The sequence below is a fragment of the Saccopteryx leptura genome, chromosome 1 (assembly GCF_036850995.1).
Source record: "Saccopteryx leptura isolate mSacLep1 chromosome 1, mSacLep1_pri_phased_curated, whole genome shotgun sequence".
In the NCBI taxonomy this organism is placed as follows: Eukaryota; Metazoa; Chordata; class Mammalia; order Chiroptera; family Emballonuridae; genus Saccopteryx; species Saccopteryx leptura.
Genome location: NC_089503.1, coordinates 149,917,036 through 149,938,007, shown reverse-complemented (window position 1 = coordinate 149,938,007; position 20,972 = coordinate 149,917,036). Strand labels below are relative to the sequence as shown.

Genomic DNA, 20,972 nt, shown 5'->3' with positions numbered 1-20,972 from the left:
AGTGACGAGATGCACCTCCCACTTCCTGTGTTTCAGTCACCAAGGAAGCGCACGTTGGAGTGGAAACTGCAGCAGCCAACTGCCACCTGGTGTGAATGAGACATGTACTGTGAATGAGAAGGAAAATGTGTTCGTCAATGAGATCTGGGAGGCTAGCCCATCCTGACTCATCCAGGCAGTGTAGAAGAGTTATCTCCTCAGGGAGGGTCATGGTTTCAGAGGTCACAAGGGGACACAGGGAGCAGCCTCAGTGATACTTACAGAGAACGATTCTTCACTGATGAAAACAGCCTATAAACGATCAAGACAGAGAGCTCTTCCAATTGCACCAGGATGTGCTCCTCTGGCTACTGTCTGGCTGGGAAGGTTGAGCCATATAAGCACTGTCTTTCAGATCTCTGATTCAGAGGACTGTCATTGTCCTAATAAGACTGCACACTCATAGCCTCTTTCCTGATCACTTCCTACATCTCACTGTCTTGCCAACTCCCTACCTCCCTACTTCCTCCTCTTCCTTCTGTCCTGAAAAATATTGAATGAGCCAGGGCCTCTGATATGCCAGGCATGGTACAGATTTCTAGAAGTGCAAAGCCAGATAACTGTGATTGGGCCTCAGAAGAGTGCCTGATGCGTGAATGGCATGGTCTGACCCCTCTAAACAAGTAAGACTAGTATAAAAGGGTCCATATGACATAGAGGTGTTTACAGACTAACACGCAGGCTCAAATATAACATAGAGCAACCGTGATCTTATATGGCTAACTAAGCCTTGAGCTTCAACTCACTTCAAACAGTATACGAACGTCCGAGGAAAGTCTTCAGTTAGTTTCAAACTTTGCTAAGTCATAACTCTGGGAAAGTCTTGTGTAGGCTGAAGTCATTCATTTGAAACAGAAAAACAAATGATCAAATACATAAAGTATCTGAGGAATGTAGGAGAAATGCCCGTCTGTTCCATTCTGTTGGGCCAACATGCAGACCTTTCCAATTCACGTGGTCTCTCTACGGGAACAGCCAGTCACACCTGAAAATGTCAACAGGTGAAATAATAAAAAAACAGAGGACACACAGAAACACTGTCCAGTGATTTGGTCTGTAGCCAGGAACTGACCATGTTAGGAGGATATTTTGCAGAAAGCTGTATGTTTAAGTCATAAACTGTGACTAAGGCATTTACCACTTAAATTTTAATCAGTTTTGTCATTAGAAGGTGGAATGACAATAAACGTGAATAACAATTACAGAATGTGCTTTTTTCTTGTTTGTTTTTTTTTTATTCAGCAAAGTGTACTTAAAAAAACAAAAAACAAAATGTTAAGTCATTCAGAAAAATCCTGACACATTCCACAAAGCAAACAAAGCACCATTTCCCGGCTGATCACATATTTTGGTGTTTTATATGGGTGTGTAGAGGTCACAGAAACTCACAGACTGACAACATGGGCACAGTCAAAGATTCTAAATGCATTTACGGGTAACGTCTTTACTTGAGGGAAGAATTTTGAGTTACAAAACTGTGAATGGCTTTAGAGAATACAAGTTACTGAAGCAGTCTGTTCTTACACCCGAGTGTCATCTCATCCTCTGACGGCTGAAAATACAGATCATCCGTATTTCTGCGGTCTGTGATCCAGAACTCAGCTTCTGCCGGCAGTGGGGCTGGCAGAGCTTCCACTCGTGTCAGTGGTGGCACCGTGCCCGCGCTGGCTCGGGATGGCAGGAAGCACCCGGTTCGTGCGCAAAGGTTCTCCAGAGAGCACTGGGGTGGGAGAGAGAGAACGACAGGCTCTCAACATTTTCTTCGAGTCTCAAGAGGAACAGGGGTGGGAGAGTGTGTTACTTCTTAAGGCGTGGGGGCATGTCTAAGCAGCGTGTCTTGGTGAGAGCTAGACTGCAGGAGAAAGCGTATGTGCGTGCGTGCGTGCGTGCATGTGTGTGTGTGTGTGTTCAGGCTTACCACATGTAGTCAGGGAGGTCAAGTTTGCACCAATACATGCCAGGTCTGCATTGGACTGAAACACGATGGCGCTGTGTGTGCCTGGCAGAGCTCCCTCTTCCTTGGGCGGAGTGGCTGTTCATGGCCAAGTCAGCACAAGGCGCTAAACAAGCCGCAAGACATCTGCACTGTGCTTTTGTGCAAACCTCAAAAGGTTCTCGGGTTTCTGTTAGGAAAAGCAATGGCGTACCTTTCCATTTCTTTCTCACGGAGCTAAGGTTGACCAGAGGTCTTTATCTCCCCGCCTCTCTTAGACATTGTGAAAAGCCAAGTTCCTGGGCGCTGCCTAAGAAAACCCCGCTCTGTTTGGCTTCTCTGGGCCCCGCCAGTGTTTCAGGCTGATGAAATAGATGTCTTTCTTCAGACATCTTAGACTACTTTCTTCAGACATCTTAGACTAGTTTCTGCTTTAAAGACAAGGTCAGGCTTGACTTCCATTCAGTGATTGAATTCACACCATCCAAAACCCTCACTTTGCACAGATCAGCACGGACACAGGGAACTGCTCTGTTCAGGAAGAGAATTCTGGTTTCTGCTACTCTTTGTGAGATCTGGGCATACCCTGCCTCCACCTCCCCCTTTCCTTATCTGCACAGATAGGACTGTCCTAAGACCACCCTTGGTTCATTGCTTTCACCGAAGAAGTTCTAGAACTTGTGCTCTGTCCCCTCCACATGAACGCCTGGTGCAGAAAAGGCATAGGTGGATATTTACTCTGGCAAACGGCTGCTAAGTGTTTGGCATGTTTATCTCATTTATTCCTTCCAATAATATCATCAGATTGGCCCTGCCGTTAGAGGCTATGTGAAGAAAGTCAAGTGCAGAAAGGTTAAGGGTTTTGCTGAAATGGTGAGGGCAGCTCCTACATCACTTAACCTCTGCAATCAAGGAGAGTGGAGGAAGGGAGGGTGCGTGCATGCGTGTCCCTGGATACGTGCTATAACTGGGTGGCTGGGCTGAGATGGGGGGGAGGGTTGGGGAGGAAGCCTATTAGAATCCTGGAAGAACTGTTTGTTTTATGAGGCTGCTGACTCAGCATCCTGGCTCTGCTAATACTCCATCAGTCATCTTGAACAAGTCGTGGAGCTTCTCCGAGCTTGGGTTACAGAATTTCTGGGTGTGTGGCCTGAAGTCTGCTTTATAACAAGCAACCCCAGGGAATATTTTGAGGCACTCAAACAGGAAGATTACTGGCTGAATAGAATCTATTAATATTTTCTACTGTGAGACATTTTTGTATAAACTATAACAGACATCAAAAACACCAAAAGTCCTATGGACAATCAGCTTCTCCTGGGCCGTTCCCCCTCTGCTTAGCAACACAGAGCCTGTGGATGCAAAGCAGACGAGATATTTCCATCATTCCAGTGAGGACACCAAATGTCAGGAGACTGGTCTTAGGGATTTTTTTTTGTATTTTTCCGAAGTTAGAAGCAGGGAGGCAGTCAGATAGACTGCCGCATGCACCCGACCAGGATCCACCCGGTATACCCACCAGGGAGCGATGCTCTGCCCATCTGGGGCATTGCTTCTTTGCAACTGGAGCCATTCTAGTGCCTGAGGCCAAGGCCATGGAGCCATCCTCAGCTCCTGGGTCAACTTTGCTCCAATGGAAAAAGAGCTGGGGAAGGGTGGAGAAGCAGATGGGCACCTCTTCTATGTGCCCTGGCCTGGAATCGAACCTAGGACTTCCACATGCCAGACCGACGCTCTACCCCTGAGCCAACCAGCCAGGGCCGTTTCAGGGATTTTTAAAGCTTCTCCCTTAACACATTAGCTTGTACATAAGAAAATAAACTGTTAGCATTTTTATAGTCCAAACAGAAAGATTTCTCCAGGGGAGGAGCACCTTTGTTTGTTAAACACACATTACAGAGCTGCATGAAGCTTTAAAGGCTGTTCCCTTCCATTTTCCTGTCCCTTATGAGTGCCCTGTTGAGCACTTGAAAAACGAAAGTGACTTGAAATAACATTTAGCTGTGATCAGACACATTAACACCTGGTGATGGGAGCCGAGGAAAGACGGAGAATACTTACATTTCTGGTCTGGCAGGGGTGCTAGGTTGTTCCGGGGTAAAGGAAGATCCCTGATTTGGGGTCTGTTCTGGGAGAGATGCTGAAAATTTTGTCCTGCGGGCAGACATATTTGCATCAGTCATTTGAGACTCAACCAAAGGCAATGTAGAACGTAGTGTGGATAAGATAAACAAAAAATTGTTAGAGACCACTACCTTTGAGATGCTAATCACCACCACCACCACCACCACTACCACATAACAGCCGGACGGATGTAACTGAATTTCTGTTCTATACCACTCACTGTGTAAATGAAAAGGCACCAAGAGTCACTTCTGGAATGATCTAGTTTAAATTTTATAAACAAGCACTGTTCGAAAAGTAAAATAGAGCATAACGTATTGCGTCTTCATCAAATCTGTGGTGAATGAGTGAGGGATAAACCGAGTAGGACACATTCTCCTGGAGCAGAGTTGTTCAGTCCTGGCTGGACATAGGATTTATCTGAGGAGTTAAAGAGAATACTGCTGCCTCAGCCAAACCCCAGGTACATTAACTGAGCACGTCCGGAGAGGGACAGCTATGACTGTCAGCTAGGACAGGGAACCACTGCCCCAGAAGACAGAGGTGGTGATCGTCTCAGGAGAATGCTGTTATTTAATTTAGACTTGAGGCAGTGCTGGGCTGAAGCCACAGGTACCAGCTCTTGAGAGCCAATGGTCAACCTTTCTGGAATTTTGTGAGCTGGTTGACATCACACTGGGGGCTTGAAATTGGGCATGATGGAAGTATTTACACCACGATAATGGGCAAGCACTGATTTTTCTCAGTGGTTAAATATAGAGCCACACACTACGGATTACCTGAAACTAAAAGGGAACACATAATTGTTTAAGTCTATTTTATAAGTCTATTTTAAAAGTTCAACAAGTGGTATAATTATTGGGAGCTTGGGCTCTGGGGTCTGACAGGATTGGGCTCGATTCCCAGCTTGGGTGAGCAATGCACCCCCTCTACACCTCGATTTCCTCTTATAGAAAATGGTAAGAATAATTGTATATCCGTCTTTTCCAGTTGTCACAAAGATTAAATAGAGGGACAAATGTCAAGCATTTAGTGTACAGGGTTAATAGTAAGCATCAGCAATCATTATGGTTTCAGTCTACGGAGCGTTGAACATGTCTCCTGGACAGGGGCAGGCATTTATTTGCTCTCTTGCCTACAGGTCCAGTAGGAAGCAGAATCGGTACAGCAATGCTCATAGAGCTAAGTCTTCCATGTGAGCAAAGTAGTCCTTATAATAAGGAAGGGGGAGGAGAGAGTATTAGCCTTCATAGGTAAATCTGATGGTAGACCTATAGGCCAGCCCTCTGAGCTGTGTTATTTGATGAAGACTGAACAAAATCTTCAGTCTCCATGGTGGATATGTTCTCATTATATTTTTATTCATTTGGACTCTGAAGGTCAAATAACTTCATAAGCTATTGTTTAAAAACAAAACAAAAAAACAATCTTCTTGAGTAGAATTACAGTAGACCTATATTGGCTCCTATGTTATTTATTCATGAACACTGGAGAAGAAATTGCAAAATCAAGACCTGAGATAATGATCATTGTGGAGCATGTTTATCAAGCACTTCCTGTTGTTAGAAACAGGGCTACAATCCTTGTAGGTGTCATCTCAGGTAACCCTTCCCTTGTGCAGTAGACGCAGTTATCAGCACAGCCATCATAAACCTTGTGGCTCGGGGGAGATCTCAGAGTGCTCGAGGGCACATACTTGCAGCAACAGGGCCCAGGCTCCAACTTAGGCTGGTCTGACCCTAAGAGTCAAGCTGTCCCTCTGTCCTAGGAGCCAAAGCAGTGTTGGTAGGCTGGGAGAAGTGCGCAGAGAGGAGGTGAGAGGAGAGGTCGGCATCACCAACACTAGCATTTTGCTCCGGATTGAAGGACAGGGTGGAGCTGTGCACAGCCCAGAGCCTTCTTCCCTGTGCTGCAGGCATATTTTGGGAGTGGCCAGGTTTGGGGACAGGGCCAAGGAAACTTGTCCTATACCAAGAAGGCCACAGAGGTTGTCACACTAAATGGGGGAACCAGAAGTGAATGCAGGGTGTTAATCATTAAACAAATTCAGCCCTCATCCTGCTGCGTAGTGACTGTGCTCCGAGCCCAGAGTTGAGAGGAGGCAAGGTGACCCGGAGGGGCGTGCAGTGCATGTTGGGAGAAACAAGGACACTTGTGTCTTTGTGGCCCAGAAGAAAGAGGGTCCACAGAGGTCAAGGTGTCTTGAGTCTCCTCGACCTCTCTTCCTCACTAACTATGTGACCTTAGGCAGGTAGGCTAACCTCTCTGTGCCTCCTCCACGTCTTCATCTCTAAAACTGGGCTAAAAACTCCACTGTGGTGGTATTGCTGGCAGGGGAAGGACTAGCTCTCTGCCCCAGAGCAGGCTCAGCAGGGTGGGGCTATTCTTCTAGGATGAACGGTCAGCAAGAGCCACAACTCCTACAGAGGTCAGAGGGCAGGGTGACCTCTACATCCACCTGAGTGTTGAGCTGGTGGTTCTTTGAAGACGGTAGGGCTCTGTCAAGCACAGGGCCAGCAGAAGGTAAAAGTAGCACAGACAAAGATATCCCCGAGTGAGAAGGCACGGGGTGTGGAGGAACCGAGAGACACTGCAGGAACTGTTGAAGGGGGGAGTGGGGAGGATGGGAGCCGGGCAGGTGCAGAGGCCAAGCATGGGCAGGGGCCCAGGCCATGCTGCCACCACTGGGGGGACTTTTCTGCCTCCCTTCGGGACATGCAAAGTCCCTGATAGCTTTAAACAGAGGGGGTTGGGGGGTTTCAGGATCAGACCCCCACGGGGAGGCGAGCGCATTGTTGCTGCGATGGTCTAAATATCAACAGTACAACGATTGAAATTTCTTTTGAGAGCCAAATGTTTTAAACTTAAACTATATAGGTAGGCACATTCTTTATCGAGGTAGCACCTGCATATGGTATTTTTCTGAAGAGCCACACTCAGGGGGCCAAAGAGCCGCATGTGCCTTGCGAGCTGCAGTTTGCCGACCAGGGATCTAGAACATTCAGAAGAAGGAAGCTCTCTCTTGAGAGAGGAGGGAAGCCAGCATGTTCTCACTTTCTTTGTGAAGGCTCGAGTGGAACCAGGCGGGCAAAAAACGCACGGAACTTTCTGTTCCACTTTCTCTGAGAGCTGCTCGCAATGAATTCAGCTGATGTGTTCTAAACCCCCTCATTAGGATAAGTGCTCCCCCCCCCCTTTTCCTCCCTCCAGCAGCAGCAGCGCACTGATGGGTCTCAGCAAATGTCCGGCAACACTCATTACAGCTAACCGGTCAGGTCGGCAAGGCGTCTGCGCCAGGAATCCCAAGGCAGCAACTTGGAGCCCATGTTATTTCTACCAAACCCAGGGCCAGAAAGGAGAAAAATCCAAAAGTCACATCCACATTCAAGCCAGGGGCACAGTGCTAGGATTTATAGATGTGTTTTTCAACCACCCATCTGCAGACTGGTTCACCAGAAATTCCATGCCCTGTCTGCAGAAGAGTTAACCCCTCGATGTTGTGTGAAGACTATGGACCCAAATGATCTGAGTCGAATTCGCTTATGCTCCAGGTGATTTCAGCCCTGAAATAATTCTCCTACTGTCACCAGTCCCTAAGGGTAAAAGGTTGAAAATCACTGATTTTAGTGTCCAGTGGCTTCACCACATTCGGCTTTCTCATGTGTGGAGGTCAGCGTAGAGAGCTGAGTGTATCATCCTGCCTTGACCGGCACAAACCACGGCTAATAAAAACACCAGCTGCACAGTCTGGGAGCCTCGGTAGTTCTAAAACCAACATTTCAAACTGGCTTAAAAGTGTCCACAAAAAAAAACCCCACGGGCTGACAAATTTTTCTGACTTTGGGGAGGACAATGTCATTTCTTAAGGAAGTCGCATCACAGGGGATCGGTAGGCATGCCGACATGCTGGGCTTTGAAATTTAAAGGCGGGTGGGGGCGGGGGGAAACATGGCTGTGGCGATGCCTTCCTCTTTAGGAGATCAGGGTTCAAGTTCTGAGCATGTTACCAATGGGGTGGTAACATTTGGAGCAAATGGCTTTTCGTCTCCCGGGCCATGTGAATTATACCTGGAAAGGGTCCCATGAAACATAATGGTCCCAATGTTGGATCCAGAGGGTCAGGGACTGTAGCCCGGAGAAAGGACGTGTCTTGCTTTATTGATCATGGCTCATCCAGGCAAGGAGAGACAGACCTCTCTAGGTCTCAGAAACAAAAGGGAATTTTATAAGAAAAAGTTGGCTATCCTGGTGATGGCTAAGCTGAGAAGCCAAACTCAGCACGGGGTAGGAAGGCTATCCAGACGGGAGCCACGGCAGGAAGACGCCAACACCTCTGGGCTTGGAGGGAAGGCGGAGAGCTGGCATTACCCAGGCCCGGAAGCCAGAGTGCGGGGCTGTTGTTGGGGTGGGGGGTAGCCGGGAGGAGAAGGAGCCACTGTGGAGGCCCCCACAGCAAGCAGAGGGACACTGCTCGGGAAAAGGTGCTCCTTTTCCTCCTGCTCCTCCCGTCCATCTGTGTCTCCTGGGACTGGGCCCAAAGTCACAGGGGGCTGGGAAGTGTAGTCCCAGAGATGCCGAGGACAGCAGCGGGGACGGCAAGGTTGCAGCGCACACAGCCCGTCGACACTGAAATTCGATCGTCCTTCACAGAGGTCAGGTAGTTAGTCTGTAAGGCATAGGGCCTGGCATAGTTTAAAAAAAACACACTCAATGTGGGTGTATATCTAGTACTACGTTCAAGTCATCGTTCCAAGCACTTCACATATGTTAACTCATTTGCTCTTAACAGCAACATACCATCCTGTGGGGTAGGTATGCCCGTCCATTTTACAGATGAGGAAACAAAGGCTGAGAGACATGAAGTAAGAGCAAGTAACTGGCAGAGCCCAAACCTGGAGCCAGACAGGGTGGCCCAGAACCATTAGCCTCTGAAGATGCTGTCTCTTGATAAATTAGGATGGCAGATGCTTAATAGCCCTTTAGTGAATGCGTGAAGAACTGAGATCCTTTCCATGATAACACCCTATGATCTCGTACCTAAACATGAGCAGAATATCAGTTTAAAGTCAGATGAGCAAGCTCTGTAGCAAATCCGGACCCCTTAAAGCTCAGGTAGAGGCTGCAGGTCCTCGGGACAGTTGCCCACATCACGAGCTCTGTCGCCTAGAACGGTGCCGAGTTCTCGGCACTCAGAAGCACTGGTGGAAAAGCTACAGGCTTTGATGCAGACACAGCTGGTCACTGAGGAGTCCCCTGGACAGTCTGGCTTTTCCCTTTCTGCTCTGCTATGCAACCCAGGCTTTCTCTGGTTTCTTCAACGGAAAAGTGGAGCAAACCATCAAACCATCTTAACTGAACTTCCCTTTGACTTCAAATAATACTGGATGTTTTGGAAGGTGCATGTCACCAAAGCCTAGGTCTGTAGCCAATGCCCACTCTCTCCTCTCTTTTAGAAACAGAAGTCCAGTTTTGGAGGGAGAGCCCAGCTACAGGCTACAATTGGAGCAGCTAGGTGGGACCATGTGACTAAACCTGTGACTTATGAGCCTGATCAGGCGGTGGCACAGTGAATAGAGCATCAGACTGTGATGCAGGGAACCTAGGTTTGAAACCCCGAGGTCACCAGCTTGAACGCGGGCTCACTGGCTTGAGTGTGGGATCATAAACATGACCCCAATGTCGCTGGCTTGAATACATGGTTGCTGGCTTAAGCAAGGGGTCACTCAGTCTGCTGGAAAGCTCCCCCCCATCAACGTGCATATGAGAAAGCAATCAATGAACAACTAAGGTGCTGCAACAAAGAATTGATGTTTCTCATCTCTCTGTTCCTGTCTGTCTGTCCCTATCTGTCCCTCTCCCTGTCTCTCTGTCTATGTCATAAAAAAAAAAAAAAGTTGTGACTCATGAGACATCATAGCAGGTGTGTAGGACTTCATGGAAGGTGATTCCTTCATGGGAGCTGATTCAGCTGGGGGGTGTCCGTGTTTTCTCTCCCCTACATCATTCCTCCTGTGAAATGCTCTGAAGACACATAATAAGTGATGGAGCCCAGAGATGGAAGGTGCCTGGGGCCCTGGTGAGGGTGGAGTGCCATAGCACACCTGGGAACCACCTACTTCGGACTTCATGTGACAGCAGTCACCGTCTGTGTTGTGTAAGCCACTGTAACTTTGGGTTTCTGCTACAGGCAGCTAAAGCCAATAAACATGAGTCTAGAAAAGACAGCCCAGAGCCGTCTGGGAGACTTTCAAAAACTTAAAAAGATTTTCAAAAAAAAAAAAAAGAAAGTAAGAGCTAGGACAGGACTAATTCCAGAACCCAGACTGGATCAAAGCACAAGGGACCACTCAATGTCGGAAGATGACAACCCATACCTTCCCTTCCTGCCCTTCCACTGCAAGACCAAAAACGTGACCCATGCCACCAACCCAATGTGTCAGTGCTTGTGGAGGAAGTAAACGCTCGAGTGGAGTTTTCCTCAGACTCCGGGAAAGCAGCCACGTTGACCCTGGGCTTAAGTACAACATATCAGTATGTAGGAAGGAGCCTCAGTCTACAACACAGGCTTTCCATGTGCATGAGTGACGGAAGCCAGACTCATGCTGCTTCTTAAGAAACAGTACCTTTCGGTCTTTCATTCCTCTACTTTGAAAAGAAATATGAGTTCAAGGGATACAGCATTTCCCCCACCCCAATCCTGCTATAAGAAAGAAAATACCAGAAACACATTGATAAAGAACACCGGACTAGCCTGACAGGACAGTGGCACAGTGAATAGAGCATCGGACTGAGATGAGGAGGATCCAGGTTCAAAATCTCGAGGTCGCCAGCTTGGGCGCAGTCTCATCTGGTTTGAGCAAAGCTCACCAGCTTGAGCCCAAGGTCGCTGGCTTGAGCAAAGGGTCACTTGCTCAGTTGGAGCCCCTTGGTCAATGCACATATGAGAAAGCAATCAATGAACAACTAAGGTGCTGCAACAAAGAATAGATGCTTGCCCTGGCCAGTTGGCTCAGTGGTAGAGTGTCGGCCTGGCATGCAGGAGTCCCGGGTTTGATTTCCGGCCAGGGTACACAGGAGAAGCACCCATCTGCTTCTCCACCCCTCCCCCTCTCCTTCCTCTCTCTCTCTTCCCCTCCTGCAGCCAAGGCTCCACTGGAGCAAGGTTGGCCCGGGTGCTGAGGATGGCTCCATAGCCTCTGCCTCAGGCGCTAGAATGGCTCTGATCACAACAGAGCAATGCTCCAGATGGGCAGATCATCGCCCCCTGGTGGGCATGCCAGCTGGATCCCAGTCGGGCACATGCAGGAGTCTGTCTGACTGCCTCCCTGTTTCCAACTTCAGAAAAATACAACAACAACAACAACAACAAGAATCGATGCTTCTCATCTCTCCCTTCCTGTCTGTCCCTCTCTTTATCTCTCTCTGTCTATGCCACACACACACACAAAAAAAGGAACACTGGACTAGACAGTGGTGTGAACTGGCTCGAACCAGGGATGGTGACGTGCACGTGGTTGGTGACCAGGGGGAGCGTGGGTCCTCAGAGCAACCAGTGGTTCCCAAGTAAGAATTTGGGTCCCATCCTGCCAGATTGTTCAATTTCTCAAGAGTTGCCAGAATTTTAGACTTCTATGTAAAACTTCATAATTTTAAAGTATCAATGATTATCACTTGAAAACAGACACAGATGTGTGTGTGTGTGGGGGGGGGGGGGCGGGCTGTCCTGCAACCTCTGCTCTAGGGCAGGAGTTCTCCAGTTTCTGGTGTGCATCACCATTTACCACAGACCATTTTTCAGAAATAAAAATAAATTATAGCCCTGGCTGGCTAGCTCAGTTGGTTAGAGAATCAACCCAGGACATCAAGGTTGCAGGTTTGATCCTGGCTCAGGGCACATACAAGATGCAACCAATGAATGCACAACTAAGTGGCACCACAAATTGATGTTTCTCCTTGACTCACTCTCCTCCTCTCTCTCTCTAAAAATTAATAAATTAAAGAACATAAATTTTAGTGTGGTTCATTTATTTATAAAGGACAGAGAGATATACCTTTAATGTATATAACTATGTGTGTGTATAAATAAGCAAAAATTAACAACATTGGTAATGTTGAGGCCAGGGATACGAAGTAATGGGAAAGAGGCAGGAGGGAGACTCACCCTGTCTTTGGGACGTGTGGAACCTTGATTTGTGAACATGTGTGTGTGTTCCCTTTCCACATGTGAACATATAAGGCATTGCCATGTTCCCTTCTCCCATGTCAAGATTTTGGGTCAGTCGGTCTGGAGTGGGGATTGACCACCTGATTTGAAAATAGTCACACAAACAAATCAACCCCTGGGGGTATACCCCCCATGCCCATGTCCCTGGCTAAGAGTCCCTGCTGGTGAAAATGTAATACTCCTGCTCTAATGCTCCAGTTACCACGAGTCATTGCCGGGGAGACAAGAAGACACACTCTGTTATTTAGAATTGTGGTCTGGGTGAAAAAGCAGAATGTTTCCATGGCCTGGACATCTTGAATCCCATGGATTCAAGGAGAAAAAGGTGAGCCTGACACCCCATTTTGTCCTGGCCCTGTCCTCTAGGCTGCTGTCACCCCAGTTCCTAACCAGAACCCGAGGTATTTCTTTACACATTTCTGTCAGGAAGGAGGAAGGAAGAGGCAAGGACTTTACCTGAGGATGGATTATGCAGATGAGGGAGATAGGGGGGCCCCGAGACTTCCTGGTGCCTGGCTCTGCTGGTGAGCAACTGGTCCAGCAGCTTATCAGTGGAGGACACAGTCCACGCCTTGCCCTGGCTAGCCTCACCCCGCCAGGGGTGACTGGGCAGTGCCTGGCCGCCCGTTCTGCTGTTCAATAAATCCTGCTCACTTCGGCTTTTCTGAGATCGCGGGGCCGTGTGCTGGGTGCCAGGGCTCAGGCCGGCGTGGAAAGCAGCCCCGTGGGAGGCCGGCAGGAAGTGATTGCCCAGGGTGATGGGTGGCAAGCTCTGTGTTCTGATTGGTGGAAGCCCCTGCTGGGCCAGAGGCTTCCTCTCAGGCAGGAGGTACTTTGAATTCTCCGAGGTCCGCTTTTTAAAGTCGACCATTGCCACCCGCTCCCTAGGCTGTTGCTGTTCTTGGCAGTTGGTATCCACCATGCTGTCAAAGGTGGCGATGATGTCATCGACTTTCGAGGGGTGCTGCCCCCTGGGTCCGTCCTTGCCGGGAGCCTTCGGAGAGGCCCCCTGCTCGTCTTTCTTGTTTTTGCAGAAGATTTGGTTGAGCACGCCGAACCGGCCCTCCCTCTTCTGGGGCCTACTGTTCTGGGAGGGAAGGGGTCTAGGAGGCTCCGTTCTGGAAAATAGCAAGGAGAGCATGTGAGTGTACATAAGCGCAGGCACACCCTCTAACTCAGACCCCCTGCCCAGTGACTTGCTGGGGGGGGAGGGGCAGCAGGATGTCTCAGCTCCTTCAGACACCTGGGAGCCCTATCCAGTCCGAGGCTGTATGCCAGAACCCCCACCCCCCGCCCTTCTAGATAACCCATTCTCAACCAGTGTGCGGAGAGAAAACTTTAAAACGTGTAGCCCCTGACTTGTTAGTCAGGGACACTGGCCTCTTTCCCCTTAGATTTGTCAAATAATAATAATAATAATAATAATAAAAATGACGATGGCCAACCAACAATAGCCGTCCGGTGTGAATGAATCAAAGTCATACCCCTTTTCTCTGGGTCAGGTTGGCAAAAAATATAAGATATTTTTTTGGTGTGCTGCAGAATTTCAGTAATTAGTTTATGTGTGACATGAGATGAATAAGGTGGGTAATTGCCGTCCTAGATAGGTGTGCTTCTGGGACTTGGTCAGTTCTCTCCCCACGAGGACATGTTTTAGTTACTTTCCCCTCGCTCCCTTGGGAGCTGTGGTTTCAAATTTACCCCAGATGATCCATTTTCCCTAAGGGGTAAATGAAGCTGGAAACAGCCCAATGTACCCGTGGTTCAGGGCGGGTGAAGGTGTCGGCATGGGGGCCGTGGACAGAGCTCTGACATGGCCCACCGCAGGAAGCCCCCCCTTATCATGAGCCGTTTTGTATGTTCTTTGTTCCCTTTCAGTCTTTACTACATTTCCTGTTGAAAAATGTATACTTTTTAAAGATGTACCGACTGAAACAAACCAAGGAGAGCCACTTTAGTCAGGGCTTCGGCCACAGCAGAGGACCTGAGCAGCCCTGATGGGCCGCCGACTCCAAGGGAAGGAAGGCCAGCCGTGTCCGGGGACTCTGCATGTGGAGGACTTTCCCAGGGCAGCGTTCTGCTTCTGCTCCTCGGAAAATTCCGTTCTTCTCCTTTGAGGCCACAACTGCCCTGACGCTCTTCTGTGGTGCTAGTTCGTGATGAAACCGGACCCACGTGCCATCCCCGAATGCCAGCCTCACAGGGCTGGCTCCTCAGAATGAGACAGCATCCTCTGAAATTTGAAAAATGTTAGCACTCCGGCGGGCTGCATCTAAAGACCATTCTTTCTACAGGTCACACAGCATACTTGAGCCTTTATTCCCACGGGTGTATTTATTCTTGTCTTCCCTCTTTTCCTGTCCAACAGGCTTTTTGAAAAGTGGAACAACCACTTCTGGATGCCTGACACTACTAGGAAGAACCCCAGGGGGTATCTAATATTATTTTCAAGTGTTCATATATAGGCTATGTCCCTGCGCTCATTAATGCCACACTAGCAGCTCCGACCATCACCGTCTTCTCCTGTTAAGGTTGTGATTTAGGACAGCGTGTCTCAAAGTGTGGGCCACCGAACCCGAGGGTTGGGGGGCCCTGACAGTCCTTAAGGGGTTTCATGGGGTTAAAACGATATTCACAATGATACCAAGATATGACTTGTCTTTTCCACTGCGTGGCTTTCTGCACCATGGGTGTAACAGAGACAGGGATGGAACTGTGGGCTACTCGGCACAAATCAAGACAATAGCATCAATGGACTAGCATTGCAGAAATCGTCATGGGACATAGTAATGTCCAGTACAGGGGATCCCTTTTATTAGATATTGATCTTTGCGTAGACATCTTTTGACAAGATAGGAAGTACCCATAAGAAATTCCACTGTCCACTGAAGTGGGATGGTTGTGGTCAGCTGAACCAGGCACTTTTTCATGAGACACCGTCTCTCTGACTTATGAACAGTGGTTATTTGGAGTGCGACGGCTGCAGAAATTTTCTCAAAAACGAACGAAGAGAACCTGTCGTTTCAAGGGAAAGAGCCGACAGTAATTGTTGGTGATGACCAAAGTCTATCTTTCCAGCATAAAATCTGAATTTCGAAAAACATGAAAAACATGCTGCCATACACTTGGCAGCTTCCGGACTCATGAAGTCTTCTCTGACAAAGATCAGTGGTGATATTAACTGATGAGACTTTTTGATCTCGTATAATGAACTGTGTCACCTGGAAGACATTCATAACTAAGGGAATCAGAATTTTCCAAAGGACCCAAACCAGATGTTATAAAACTGAGGGTGTGGACAAATGGATTTGAACGCAGCTGAGTAGAAAAGTACATGGATGGGGTGGCGGAGTCCACGTCGCAGCGAACCTTTAGGGAGGGGCTGCCGAGATCCGGTATAAAATCCAAGTATCCATAATGACCTGAAACGGCTCATGGAATAGTTCCTTATCCAGCCACATGTTTACGTGAGACCAGACTGTTTTCACACACTTTCATCAAAACACCAAGTGCAGCAAACTGAGTGCAGAAGCGGGGGTCATCCAGCTGTCTGCCCCCAATCTTCTGTCATGGCATTAGAGAGATGTGCAAACTGATGTTGAACAGTGATGCTCTTCTCATGATGCTATTTTTGTTGTTGATGTTTTGTTTTAAATAATGAGTTATTTCAACTAAAAGTATGGTGTGTATGTTAACATGTAAATATGAAGGGTTTATCATTAGTTTCAGTGAACTAGGACCTGGCCGGTTGACTCAGTGGTAGAGCATTGGCCTGGCGTGTGGCTGTCCCAGGTTTAATTCCCAGTCAGGGCACACAGGAAAGTGACCATCTTCTTCTCCCCCCTCCCCCCCCCTTGCTTCTCTCTCTCTTTTCCCCTCCTGCAGCCATGGCTCGATTGGAGCGAGTTGGCCCCAGGTACTGAGGATGGCCCCATGGCCTCCGCCTCAAGCACTAAGAAGAGCTCTGTTGCTGAGCAACAGAGTGACACCCCAGATGGGCAGAGCATCGCCCCCTAGTGGGCTTGCCAGTTGGATCCCAGTTGGGGCACATGCAGGAGTCTGTCTCTCTGCCTCCCTCTTCTCGTGACTACAGAAATAATAATAATAAATGAACAACTAAATAGTGTACTAAACATTTCTCAGTTTTAATTTTTAATGCCACAAATATCGATAGATGCGACTCACATAAATAAAAGCCCTTGGGGGGGGGGTCCTTCCTAATTTTTGAGAGTGTCAAGTTTCCTAGGAAGAAATAGTTTGAGAACTGGGAAAAAGAAGAAGAAGAGGACATAGCCTAAGGGATGAGGGAAGAAGAGAAAGGTAAAAAGGAGACGGAGGTCCATTGAGCGCCCAGCGAGAGAGTTCAGGCTTATAGCTACCATTCTGCTCCACAGAGCTGGGGACACATCGCTGTCTTTAGATAAATGGCAAACACGATCACCAAGCCCTTGCTGGTTTTGCAACACCGGCGATTGAGAAAATCTCCTCCAACCTGATCAACATTGGGAAGGAAGACAAACATCAGAGCCCTGCTGCTGCGCTCACCTGCTCCGCTGGGAGAGGAGGTGCACGCATGCCGTGTGGCCGCAGTGCATAGCGTAGGCCAGGGGTGTGCTCTCGTTGATGTCTTGCAGGTAGCTGTCCACGCCCAGGTCCAGCAGCAACTGTACACAGTCTGCCTTCCCTGCAGCAGCTGCCCAGTGCAGAGGCGTCCTGGGGGGTTCACACGGGAGGGAACAACACAGGCATTTGAGCACATGAGTGGATGGGATGACCAGCCCGCACAGCTCCTGTCTCAGGCCAGGTGGGCAGGAGAAACGTGTCGCTATTTAGTGTGGGAACAATGTGTGTCCAAGGGGCCTCAGGGCGATGGTGGATGTGTGTGTGGGCCTTTCCTCTGACCTAAGGGCTCCCTGGCCTTCCACCTTCTCTGGCCTTTCTGAGAATTTCCTAGAAGAGGAAGCAGTGGGTACAGAGTCTGACCAATCTTAAGGCTCTTTATACTTCATACCAAACTGCCTTCCGATGGCACACCCTCTTACCATCGGGGTCCCCAGTTCCTTCCACGAGTGAGTGCTGTTCCCATCTTAAAAGCTCTTTGCAGGTGGGTAGGCAAACTGGCAAAATGGTACTTCACTATTATTCTATTTTGTATTTATTTAACTAATGGAGAGGTCGAACTTTGGAAATGTATGTTTACATGCCCCCTGAGTTTCTTCATTGAAATGACTCAATGCCCTTTGCCCCTTGTTCTGTTGGAGTGTTCGTCTTTCTTACCAGTTTATCTGGGCTTTATACATATTAAATGCATTAATCTTTCATAGGATATGCTTATGCAAATATTTCCTCTACTTTGTTACTTGACTTGTTAGTTGCTAGTGATTTTCTATAAAATTAAAAAAAATACGCACATATATAAATACCTCTTCATTTCTTTTGTTTCTTTTATGATTTTATGCTCAGAAAGCCCTTCATCAGCCAGAAGGAAAATAAATACTCACCAGTATTTAAACCTTTATTAAAATGTAAAACCAGTGTTTTCTTAATAAAATGAAAAAAAGAAAAGAAAAAGCCAGAGACTTTGGAGAAAATCTTTGCGAAGTGCACATCCAACGGAGGGTTTAGATTCAGGATATATAAAAATCTTTCAAAACTGAATAAGAGAACACACAGGATCGTTTTAAAAATTAGCCAAAGGTCAGAACAAACATATCACCAAAGAAGACATACGAATGATTAAGGAAGCACACAAAAAGGCGTTCAATGAACGTTCAAATAACTCTTAGAATGGCCAAAATTAAAAAAATAAAAGAAACAATAAACAAAGAAGCCTGGCAACACCGGAGCTGGCACTCTGACACGTTGCTGGTGGGAATGCAAAGTGGTAACGGTCGCTCTGGAAGAGAGTCCGCTCCTTCCGCAGTTGAACAGAGACTGACCACAGGGAGCGAGCGATCTCACTTCTAGGTAGCACTTAAGGTAGAGACATGGAAATGTAGGGGCACACAAACAGCGGCACATGAATGACTGTTGATAGCAGCATTATTCAGAATGGCTCCAACCTGGAAACAACCCAACGTCCTTCAACAGCTGAATGTCTCCACAGACTGCAGTGCATCCGTGCGATGGAATAAAACTCAGTGATAAAGAAGAACGGCCTACGGCTATGGGGATGGACACAGACGAATCTCAAAGGCAGTCTGCCCAGTGAAATATGTCAACCTCAGCAGATTGCCTGCTGCCTGCTTCCAAGTCCATGGCGTTCTAGAGAGAAGAGAAGTCATCCGTTGCCAGAGCTCAGAGTCGGGAGAGGGCTAATGAAAGGACAGCCAGAGTTGAAGTTGGAATGGATGGAACTGTTCTGAATCTCGTTTGTGGTGGTTACATGAATCCGTGCACAGGCGGCTAACAGTCCTATAACTGTACACCATTACCACCAACAACAAAAAGTCAATTTTATTAAATGTGAATTTAAACAAATCAGTCGCTTCTTCTATATTTATCTGGATTAAAATAAACAAAGTGTGCATGTGTCTGTAGGTGCATGTTGGTATGTGGGGTGAGGGGGGGAGCTGATCTGACTGGTTTTCCAGGACAAAGCTGAGTGTCTCTGCACCGTGACTAATGTGGTCGGATCGTATTTCAGATCCTGACCTTGTAAGTCTTTTTCTGCCCTTTCTCCTCTTTCCTTCATTTAAGATGATGCTTGACTTTGTGCTCAGCCTCAGGGAAGGAGGAAGCAGGAGAGATAAGAGAAACAGTGTCTTTCTGTTTCCAGAGCCAAGCCCAGAGCTGAAAGCAGATCTGGGGCAAAGCAGTCCCCAGCAACAGAAAGAGCCCCCTTCAGCGGTCAAGGTGGGGGGCGGGGAGAGCAGAAAGGACTGTGGAACGCGAGAGCAAAGGGGACCAGAACCTGGCTTCCTTGGCTGAGCTGATGGGAAGTAGGGACGGGGATATCTGTGTGGCTATCAAGGCCTTGGGACCCTAGGAGGTTAAGGGGAGCACAGGGATGAGGACCTTCCTATAGATGGGGTTTCCGGTGAAAAGAATGGCTAGTCTTCCTATCAGTCACTCTGGGAAGGACCCATCCTGGAGAAGACAAGGAGGGAATGGGAAGGCTGTCCTTGGCCTTGTGCTGGGGTTGCCCTTGTCCTGCGAGCCCAGTGGTCTCTTAGACACAGAGGCAGCCGGGGATGGATGGAGCAGGGTCAGCGGGGGCTCCCTTCCGTGAAGAAGCTCGGGCCTCATTATTTGTAGAGTTGCTATGTTTACAGCATCCAAAGTTCCTCTGTGTAGATTATGTTCTCTGTCAATCAAACATCCCTTTCCTCCTATTATGCTATGGGCAGCAATTTGAGAACACTTTAAAGGACCATATTTTTTTTTAATATACTGATCAATCACACTGTTAATTTGAATACAGTATGTGGCAGATAGGCTTTATCCCATTCTACATGAGAGAGGTCTACAGGCAATATCTGGGACACCAGTTAGATGAGACCCCACTTAGAATACACTCTACTGTTTAGAGACTATGTTGCAATAAGTTCATTTGCAGGGTTGGACATTAATCAATTCAGGTGCACTAACATAATAGTTTACTTTGGAGCATTGATGAAATACTCCTTTATGAGAACGGCTGAGACCAATTGTTTTCATCCTTTTGATCAGTGGTAGTCAACCTGGTCCCTACCACTAGTGGCATTCTAGCTTTCATGGTGGGCGGTAGCAGAGCAACCAAAGTATAAATAAAAAGATAGATTTAACTATAGTAAGTTGTTTTATAGAGATTTATTCTGCCAAACTTAGCGAAATCCTGACATAAAGTACTTGGTAAGTAATTATTACTATATGCTTTAACTTGCTGTAACTCTGCTTTATAAATTTTATAAAGTAAAGTTACTTCTCTACTTTATAAATCAATGTTACTGTGAAACTGGTGGGCGGTTAAAAATTTTACTACTAACAGAGATACAAAAGTGGGTGGTAGGTATAAAAAGGTTGACTACCTCTGCTTTTGACCATCAATGCAGAAGAAGCAGTCCAGATAAACAGACAGGGGGAAACTTAAATTGGTTTTGTGGAGGAATGAAGGGAACATACAGACAATGTTTCTTAGTATAGGGTCCTTGTGGGTGATCTGTTTTATCCAAGGTCAGGTTATCTACCCTTTTGTTCCTTCCTTATCTCTAAGCTTCGGGCCCTAGAGGAACTCTAACTTAGGCAACATCCTGTCACAGTGACTGGCCTTGGCTCTCACAGTGAGGCGTGGACAGTGGGGGCCTGCGATTCAGAAGAAATGTGTTGAGATGAGCAGCAGTGAGGAGGTAGTGAGCGGTGATGATGCATATAAGATCACAGTATTGGTCAAGGGATCGGGGGTCAAGGAATGATTTACAGGACATGGAAACATTCCCCAGAGAATCCCAGGAATGTGTAGGGAGAATTGCATAAAAGACGATCCTCCCTGAAGATAAATCAGTTGGGTATCAAAGGAAAGTGTGACCTCACAGACTGATGCAACGTGGGACATTTAATCTATACCAGCTATTACTGGGGTGTGCGTGCAGTGCCAATGATCTTAGGCTAGTACTGCCATGTTTACATATCGTAGATATATGATGTATAGTATTTTAATACCCAGGAGGACAG

The 20,972-nt window shown here is 47.6% G+C and overlaps 1 protein-coding gene across 1 annotated transcript in view; it reads right to left on the bottom strand.

Annotated features, from left to right (window-relative positions):
* Positions 1–1,351: 1,351 nt before the first annotated feature.
* Positions 1,352–20,972, bottom strand: part of ANKRD55 (ankyrin repeat domain 55) — a 78,284-nt gene continuing 58,663 nt past the window's right edge. Inside the window, exons 8-11 of the mRNA XM_066360828.1 lie at positions 16,866–17,033; positions 12,777–13,438; positions 4,034–4,126; positions 1,352–1,759 (exon numbers count right to left, since the gene is read on the bottom strand). Of these exons, the coding sequence (XP_066216925.1) occupies positions 1,638–1,759; positions 4,034–4,126; positions 12,777–13,438; positions 16,866–17,033 (1,045 nt within the window). The 3' untranslated portion in view covers positions 1,352–1,637. The remainder of the gene's footprint in view (positions 1,760–4,033; positions 4,127–12,776; positions 13,439–16,865; positions 17,034–20,972) is intronic.